General features: G+C 37.6%; 1 protein-coding gene across 2 annotated transcripts in view; it reads right to left on the bottom strand.

Annotated features, from left to right (window-relative positions):
• The window catches only part of LOC145265362 (plexin-A4-like), a 281,103-nt gene that overhangs the window by 62,308 nt on the left and 208,795 nt on the right, over nt 1-10,000 (bottom strand). The window contains exons 7-9 of one of the 2 annotated variants that reach the window (XM_080121145.1): nt 8,784-8,928; nt 7,981-8,152; nt 2,350-2,440 (exon numbers count right to left, since the gene is read on the bottom strand). In XM_080121145.1, the coding sequence (XP_079977271.1) occupies nt 2,350-2,440; nt 7,981-8,152; nt 8,784-8,928 (408 nt within the window). The remainder of the gene's footprint in view (nt 1-2,349; nt 2,441-7,980; nt 8,153-8,783; nt 8,929-10,000) is intronic. The other variant, XM_080121146.1, reaches the window with a different exon arrangement.

The following is a 10,000-nucleotide window of genomic DNA, read 5'->3' as shown; positions in this document are numbered from 1 at the left end:
TTCTAATTAAGTAATAGTTTATTGCGCATGCATAGAAACATAGCGGCTAATGAATTACTTTATATCTCAAAAACTACTTGCCTCTGCAAAATTTTAATGAGATTTTCTTGTTCAGTATAGTCGAAAACCTTACAGTCGTCATTTTAAAGAAAATTGTGTAGGTGCAACGCTGGGTACATCTAGTTTTTTTTTTTTGCTAAAACAAAAAAAGTCACAGGACCCCCCCCACCACCACCACCACATGAATTGTTTGAATTCTTAACATTCATGATAAGATGAATACGTTCAGTTTTCAGAGAAAACTCTCATGAAAGGGAAAAGGAAGGCAAGACAACATGAGAAAAGAGTTTGGTTTAGTTGTTTTGTTTTACGGCATATCAACTCTTTTCAAACCAAATAACATAAATAAAAGACTTGAAGCATAAAAGCTTTTTTCCAAAATTACTGGATTCGAGACTAAAAAAAAACCCCGAAAAGAGTTGCTATACAATAAAACAAAGCAACCAAACTAAACTCCATGAATAAATATTTGAAGATATAGAGAACCTGAACCATAAAAAAAAAATTTTATTACAAAATTATTGGACTTGACATTAAATAACCAGAAAAGGTGTGATATTCATCAATTAAATAAAATGAATTTTGTTTGTGTGTCCGTGAGTTCATTCTCTATGGACTTGAAAACAAACATCTGGGCCGATTTTATTGATATTTCACACGAAGGTACGTTATGTGCCTGGCAGTGTTCTTAGAAAGGTTTTCTATTGGAAATAAATATCGATAATTGATGATCAGAATAATCTGATGAAAGAAACAACAGGCGATTTTTTATTTTATATATAAGTCTTTGAGTTCGTTCCCTATGGGCTCGAAAACGGCTGGGCCGATTTTTATGAAATTTTACACAAAGGTACTTTATGTGCCTGACAGTGTTCTTAGATAGGTTTTGTATTGGAATGTATTCGATAAGTGTCGATAATCGATAATCAAAATAATCCGATGAAAGAAGGAACAGGCGATTTTCACCAAAGTTAACACCTTACACAGCCTAACATCACAAGGGCATTTGAGAAGTTTTATTACCACACAAGCTGAAAAACCTGACATATAAAATCAACAGTAGGTTCTTTGATATGACAGGGGCACGTTCGAAATGAATGTTTCTGTTTAAAAAAAAATTGCACCATAGCTTTTTCATTTTAAACCTAAATTCAAGCCATTATCATCGTAAAAGCAATAAAGCCAGGCACACAAAATCAACAGTAGGTTCTTTGATATGACAGAGGCACGTTCGAAATGGATTGCTCTGTTTAGAGCACAAATGAACCATGATACTTGACGTTTGCATTTTTAACTTTACTTCAAGCCATTATACAAAAGTTTTATAAAATCAACAGTAGATTCTCTACAGTGCAATGTAGACTACAATGTATTGTGGATTAAGTGACTATGGGGAGGCATGTGAAGCTTCCTCCCAGTGCACCACGATGAGTCCCTAACTAGAGCAAGCACTCAATCAATTTGATTGAAACAGGCAATTTCACACTGATCTCGATGATCATCATTCAATTTTGGGCAATGCCAGATCTCCTTGCTAGTACACCATAAAACAAAACAAACCAAATTAAACTCCATGAATGTATATTTGAAGATTTAAGAAACTTGAAACACAAAAACGTTTTCCGAAAATGGTTGATATGATTTAAAACTGACTCCCTCTTCATGTTAAGAATGGCTTCCTAAATAATAATATTATTTCAATATGTTTCATAAACTGCCCAAGGATGGAGTACTGTTGCCAGATCTGGGCAGGAGCTGCTAGAAGCAGCTTATCCTGCATTGACAGAGTTCAGAATAGACTTTGTAGCTTAGTACAGAATGCCCTTTTCTCTTCCTTGCAACCTCTCTCCCACAGAAGAAACGTTGCGAGCATGTCTCTGCTTTATCGTTATTTCCATGGAAAGTGCTCGTCTGAGCTCGAATCTATCGTCCCCCCTCGCCAAACTTTCACGAAAGACACTCGTCTCGTTGAAACCACTGCCAATAATTTTCCCCACTCTTATCTGGGCCTAAACCAAAACGTAGATGCCATCTTTCTTAGAACTGCACGCCTGTGGAACTCTCTTCAATTTGTCTGTTTTTCATCTGACCACAATTTGGTTGTCTTCAAGTCTAATGTAAACAAATTCTTCATGAACCGTCCCCTTAAGTAATCCAATTTACCAAATTTCCACTACTAACGATTACTGTATTATCCCATTGACTACTGTACACTCAATAACCCTTATCCTCGAGTGGCCTCCGGGCCTTGATAAGTACCACGATTTTCTTAAAAAAAGTAATACTTACGTCTTGTGAACCTGGCAGTCAAAAATCTTCACGCTTCGTTTCACGATGGATCGACCATCGACCCGAAACTCTACATTTATGTCTGTATTATCTGAAACAGATTTCGATATCATCACTATAGCAACCACCAACAGGGAAACAAAATGGTACATAATTGGAGAGAAAGGTATAAAGCAGAATTTTGCAGATGAGAACTGATAATTTATCAGATTGGATTATTGTGAAGTGTGTGGATATTCTTGTTTTCAAAAATTAGGCTTAGTCATACATATGAGATCTCACACTAAGAAACTCAACATTCAGTGTAGTAAAAAATCCTGAGAACATATACCCGAACGAACAGTTGGGAATGACAACTACACTATTCACTATGACTACATAATCCCTACTGCTACATATCTAGAAAACGCAGCTGTTAAACCAGATATAGTGATTTGGGACAGAGCAAACAAAAAAGCGACCGTAATAGAGGTCAGTGTACCCAATGATACAGGGCTTAACAGAGTTGAGAGGGAAAAGATAACAAAGTATCAAGGACTTATGCATGATATGAAACGAAATTGGAAATTAAAAGACGTTTCAATTATACCAGTCATCATAGGAGCAACTGGGCTTATGAAAAATAACTTTAAAAAGTACATAGCAAGCATACCCAGTGAACCAAGTGCAAGTGAAATACAAACGATTGCACTGAAAGGGACGGCTAGAATCCTGAAAAGATCTCTTGGTTGGACTCACTAAAATAGGGGTAAATGTCAGACATTTGGTTGGATGTCCCATCCCCTAGAAGAAAAAGTTTAAGAAAAATGAAAAAAAAAAATGGAGAGAACTTGAATGCCTACTGGAGAGAACTATCCTCGAGTGGCTAAGGCCTCTCTATACAGAGGTTTGTCAGAACAACCTGGCATGAGGATAGTTTTCCCTAGAAGTAAACCCTGACCAAATATTCAAAATCACATTTCGTATTCACTGGCCAAATAAGATCTCCTCACTATGGCTAACCCATATTAGCTTTTACGAGGAATGGTTCACCTTCTCCAAGTGATGTTACCTCAAGTAATAGCACGAAGCTGGATACTCCACCAGACCAGATAAATTCTTGTCCTGGAATCCAGTAAGACCAAAACAAAAGATATACTACAATATCTAAAAATGTTTAATTGGTGATGTTCTCAAAAATAAAAGTAATACATATGAGAACTCACACGAGGCAACAGCATCTATTCTTAAAAGATCCCTCGGATATAAATTTAAATCATAACAGAATCAAGTGTTAGCTCCAGGAGGTAATCCCTTGATCTCTTTAAATTTACTGAAGTAAAATAAATTAAAAAAAGGGAGAACTTGAATGCCTACTAGACGCTATGCTCGAGTGTCTAAGGTCTTTTTGTACAGGGGTTTGCCAGAACAACCTGTCAAGAGGATACTATTTCCATAGAAGTAAACCCTGATCAAATATTCAAAATCACATAGTATTCACAGCCCAAATAAGATCTCCTCACTATGGCTACCCCACAGCTTTTCCGAGGAATGGTGCACCTTCTCCAAGTGATGTTACCTCAAGTAATAGTACGAAGCTGGATACTCCACCAGACTAGATAAATTCTTGTCCTGGAATCCAGTAAAACCAAGAGACTAAAATAAAAGATATACTACAACATATGAAAATGGTTAATTGGGGGGAGGAAAATTATGTTCTCAATTTCTTTACTCAGTGTTTGAGAGATAATTGGAACATTCGAATAACTATGCATCTTATGTAGAGTTCAAGTGTTAACCCCAGCTAGTGGGTCCCTTGATTCCTGAGAACTTCGACTGAAGTAAATAAAACAAGAAAGGGAAAAGTCACATACTTGTGAAGTGTGTGGATATTTTTGTTCTCAAAAATCAAATTTAGTGAAGCATATGAGAACTCACTCATCTGGCGAATATACCCGGTGAACCAAGTGCAAGAGAAATACAAAGAATAGCACTTAAAGGGACGGTTAGAATCTTAAAAAGATCTCTTCGTTGGAGTAATTTAACTAATGGGAGAATGTTTAGCATCCGGTAGAATGCTCTATCCCCAGGAAAAACAAAGTGATAAGAAAAAAATAACAACAATTGTCGGTTCTGCCACACAGAAGTATATAATTTGCATCAGGTTGGATTATTTGGACTACTATTCTGTATTTGGATTTAATTCTTACAACGTTTCAGCCGAGGTAACCTCCAACTTTCTTCAGGTGTACCTTGTAATCAAAATTTTTTAGATGAGAATTGATAATTTCTATCAGGTCAGTGCAAACGATTGTGCCTGATAGATATAAATTACTGGACCAAAAGGATAAAATTGTTGACCTAGAAAAGACGACATGATTCCATTTCCGTTTAATAAAAACTACTTTCTTTTCTTGTTGCAGATCATCTACTAGTTGGCCAGTTGTGTACAAATCCCAAGAGCGATAGGAGCCTTCTATCATGTCTGAGAGTGACACAATGTTCAATAAGCAAGATTGGAGATGCGCCGCTGTACAACTCATGCTCTCTACTGATCCAAGTTATGACAACAGGACCATTGCCAGCACCTTCAAAATGCATCGCTGGTTACCATGAATAACAGGGACATGCCCAGGGTGATGAAAACAAAGTTTCCAGGTATGACTATGGTTCGGAAAACAAATGTTACAAGAACAAGTCGCCTGTTTTTATAAGTGAGTAAATATGAGATAGGATAGTCGAGGATTCGAACTTGCGAAGCTAGGATTGGAATTGAGAATTCCGATCATAAGTTAAAATAAATAATACGGAATGTTGTTGAAAAAAGAATGTAATGATGTAATTTTGTTTCTGTTCAAGAAATGAAATTAAAATAAGGAATTTAAAAACGAACAATGGAAAATGTTTGTAAAGTGGGTTAATCAAAAATTAGGTTAGAGAGTCGGCTTTGCGAAAACGTGAGGCGTGTCAGGCCGCGTGTCTGATATGCACATGTTAGTCATGCAATGACGTCATGAGTTTTCAATATAGTTGGAGCTTGGCAAAGAGAAGTCAGTTGGTTAGTCAGGGGAGAAGAGAGAAGTCAGTGAGTCAGAGACAGAGCTGGCATGGAACCTTGGAAGCGAAGGGGAGAAGAAAGAATCATGTAGAGACTTGAATTCCTTGATGCAAAGCCATTGACCGGTCGGAATGGAATAAAAGAACAACTTCATCTTTTTGTATCTGCGCCTTCGTGTTATGTTATTCAACAGAAAAGGTATTGTTAATTAATATTATAAGAACTTTGTGAGAATCATCATCTCAAGAATAGGTAAAGAAATATATGTGTCAATGTTATAGAAACACTCCCGTTCACAGAACTGTCGAACAGTATAAATGTCAATATCTCTATCAATCTCTCTGTCTATCTATCTATATATCATAAATCTCCTCTAATTGTGTATTACGTGCCGTCGGCTCTCCTGTATTAACATGTACCCTATCTCTTTATATATACAGAACTGTCTCTCTCTTTATATATACAGAACTGTCTCTCTCTTTATATATACGCGATATACCTGTACACCAACACGAACACTCTAACACGAACAACAAATACATACGTCATCACTTCTAAAATAACACCCAGTATGCAACACAACGTTCAGCCTGGTCAGTAATAAATGGGTGACCGTTTCGGTATTCCAGGTACTGCATAATCTCTCCACTTATCTGTGTACTGTTTCCAATTGTCCTTGACTTCTCTTTGCTACTGAACTTACGTAGTGCCGATTCACTCACATTGTCAGAACTGTCAAACAGTATAAATGTCAAACGCACTATCTCTCGGTCTATCTATCCATATATCAATCTCCTCTCACTGTGTATTACATGCTGTTGGCTCTCCTGTATTAACATGTACCCTGTCTCTTTATATATACAGAACTGTCTCTCTCATTATATATATACCCTGTCTATCTCACACAGTGTCGAAAATTACATGAGAACAAGAAAACTTGACCTAAATTAACATCTAAATATTTGAAGCCTTGAAAATGAATAAAAAGTAGACAAAATACCCATAATAGAAACCCACCCAATATATGTTATTGTGACATATATTGGGTGGGTTTCTAATAGTATTTTATATATATTTTTGAGTCATTTTTAAAATGTCAAATATTTAGTTTTTTCCTTTCCTTTGTTTATTTGTGAAACTCTTCATATACTACATGGGTCCTTTAACACAGGGTGGAACAATAAAAGTGTCGCCCTAAAGAAAATAACTCTAAAGCTTTATTTTAAAACTTTTATTAAAAAAATCCATTCAGTATTATGTGACGTCATGTTATTGATGTTCTCAATGTATGACCAAACAAAGTAGTCCAGTGGGTTCAGGTCGGAGGAGAAGGGGGTCAGTGAAAGAAGGCTACAAAGTCATAGCACTTCTTCTGAAGCCAAGCCTGGGTCTCTTTAGACTTGTGGGCAAGTGCCGAGTCCTGCTGTCACACCCAGAGTCTGCCACCAACCACCTGATTGCACAAGGGGATCAGCTCACTCTTCAACACATCCAGGTACACTTTGGTGTTGCCTTTCAAGCCGACTTCGAAGATATGAGGTGGCATGATGTGGCCCTCACTTAAAACCATAGCAAAGACCATTACCATGACCGGAAACTTTGTTTTCATCACCCTGGGAACGCTCCTGTTAGCTGGAATGCATTTTGAGGGTGCTGGCAATGGTCCTGTTGTCATAACTTGGATCGGTAGATAGCATGAGTTCTACAGTGGCAAATCTCCGACCTCACTCATTGAACTGTGCATCACTTTCAGACACGATAGAAGGCTCCTATCGCTCTTGGGATTTGTACACACCTGGCCAACTAGTAGATGGTTTGCAACAAAAAAAAAAAATAAACCAGTTTTCATCAAACGGAAATGGAATCATGTCGTCTTTTCTAGGAGGACAATTTTATCGTTCTACTCTGTATATGAGATATCATCCACGGACAACACTGTTAAAGAAGATTAATGACTACGTCACAATTTGCCATCCAATAACATGTCTCATTTTTTGCTTTCTTTTGATTGGTCAGCCAATCAAAGCCTTTGTCTCATCTATAAAGAATGATCAATAGGGCTATGACAACAGCATATTCTTTTCCTTGTTTTGATTCTCAGGTATATATCCATTGATATCTTATATGTTTTTATATAGAGTGATGTGGTTCTCGGTTGATTGTGTCTAACTGTGTCGGATATATACTCGAGAGTAAAAACAATGAAAAGAATATGCTGTTGTCATAGCCCTAATCATCAGTGTAATTGAGTTTAGCAAGATTAAAAATCTCGTCCAGAGAGGCTATAGTTGGAAACTTTTATTGTTAGGCCACGGCAAACTTACTTAAAGTATGACATTATATATTGAGTGATGTGACCCTCGATTGATTAATTATGTCTAACTGTGTCGGATATATACACGAGAGTAAAAACAATGAAAAGAATATGCTGTTGTCATAGCCCTAGTGATCAGTGGATTTTATTCAAAAATTAGTCGAATGGTGTGTGGGGAGGTTATGTGGGTGGTGCTTCTTTAGGTGTGGGTGCTGGGTGTGAGTCATCTTTTCTGAGTTTGGGGTTAGTGTTAGGGTTAGTGATATGAGTTTAAACTCACCCTCACCGTTTGGTATTTCTGGCAGATTCTTGTGATTAGGCAGCGGGCAGATGATAATGTCCTGTTGGATGGAGGCTGCGGTCTCTTCCAGGGCGTTGTCCGACGAGAAGGCGCAACCAATGTTTTTGGCCAATGCTCCTGACAGTTTTACCTTTTCCACTTTGAATTGTACCTAGGAAGTGGACGAAAGAAAAGAAGAGAGAAAGAAAGATGATGATGTCATAAAGGAGGGTGTTTCATACGCATGCAAGTAGATGTAAAAACACGCACAAAAGTACACACACGCACAAACACTGATGCATACACACATATGCAAACACATTATTTTTTTCATGGAAATCACTTTAGACACAGCATGAAGCCGTTTAATGTAAATAAATCTCACCTGTCTGTTTAAATGTATGTATGTATTTATATATGTATGTTTGTATGTCTTGCAAAAACTTTCGACAGAGGTGGCAGATTTTCACGATATTGGTATCAGTTTGAAGCTCGACCCTTTGGACAACAAATATCGAAAAATTGGCCAAAAACATTAATTCTTTCACCTTCAAGTGGGCACGTTTCTACAGGGAGGGGTCGCTTTTTTCGCCGATATTTTCGAAAGTCATCGCCTTTTTTAGATTGTCTAGCCTTAATTTAAACCTACATCACTTCTAGTTTGGCGATGGGCGCAACAGCAAACGCTTTCTCTTCCTCTGTCGTGGTACGGGTTCGAGCCTGCCTGCCTACTACCACTTTCTTTTTATTTATTCGGATTCTATCGGATTTTGTCCATCAGTGTAACTAATTACATAACTAACCTGATCGAAACCTTTATCCGACTTGATATTCTCCAAGCTTAATTTGTCCGGCAGGACGTCTATCATTTGCAAACAGGTTCCTGTGCTGGCCGAAACCCAATTGGGCTGCAATTTTGACGTCGGGCATTTCTCCTTATGGACACACCTAAACAAAAACGATGGATAAAAATTTGATTAGAAGGAAAAATTTAAATGAGAACAAAAATAAAAAATAAAAAAATTAGAAAGCAAAAGAAAACGAAACGAAATATTTTCAGAAAACAAAAATCTAATATTATTTTTAAACTGAGATAATGAACATTTGTTTCCGAAAATTTTTTTAATATATATATATATGGTGGATTCTCTCATCGAAGACGATGAATGAGGGTTCAGTATTCAATCTTCAGCAGCTCCCAAGATCTGTGACACCACATGCGTAATTGTAATCCTGTAGACGTCCGGCACACTCCTCCGCAGATGGTGAGCTTTCATATGCTCGTAGGTCAAAGATGCCTTCTCGAATGAACAGATAACCCTGCTTTGCTGTGTGCTCTGAAACCACAATGGCATACATATTCATTTTTAGGTGGATTTTTCTTGTGTTTTGCCTTCATATTTGCACGAAGGGTGTCCCTATGATAAAGGCGGTTATGTTCAAATTCTTTGGTCCCCAGGAAACACGTCTTCCTCCATTTTCTGCGATCCCCTGCTGCATTCTCCCAGGAACTCGGAGAAATTCCACAACGTTTCAGGTTGTCTTTTAGTTTATCTTTGTAACGAAGCAGGGGACGCCCTATTGGACGGCAAGAATTTGTCAGTTGCCCATAAAAAAGTTGCTTAGGAACTCTTGAGTCATCCATTCTTACAAGATGACCCGACCACCGCATTTGTATCCTGATCAAAAATGATTCAAAACAGTGATTTCACATCTCTCCAATAATCCACTATTCGGAACACAATCCTGCCATCCAACATTGCAGATAAAACGCAGACATCTCATATGGAAGGAGTCAAGCTGATTTATATGCTTGCGGTACAAGGTCCACGTTTCGGCACTATACAGAAGAGTAAGCAGAACAACAGATTTGTAGACTGCCACCTTTACTTTTAGAGACACATCGTGGCTGTTCCAGAGTGTGTGTCGCAACCTACCAAATGCCTCACTAGCTTTATTAATTCTACATTGGATGTCTTTTCCAAATTTAGCATCATCAGACACAATAGAGCCGAGGTAT

Source organism: Euprymna scolopes, chromosome 40 (genome assembly GCF_053919585.1).
Source record: "Euprymna scolopes isolate OS-2025 chromosome 40, ASM5391958v1, whole genome shotgun sequence".
Classification (NCBI taxonomy): Eukaryota; Metazoa; Mollusca; class Cephalopoda; order Sepiida; family Sepiolidae; genus Euprymna; species Euprymna scolopes.
This window is presented reverse-complemented; position numbering and strand designations above follow the sequence as displayed.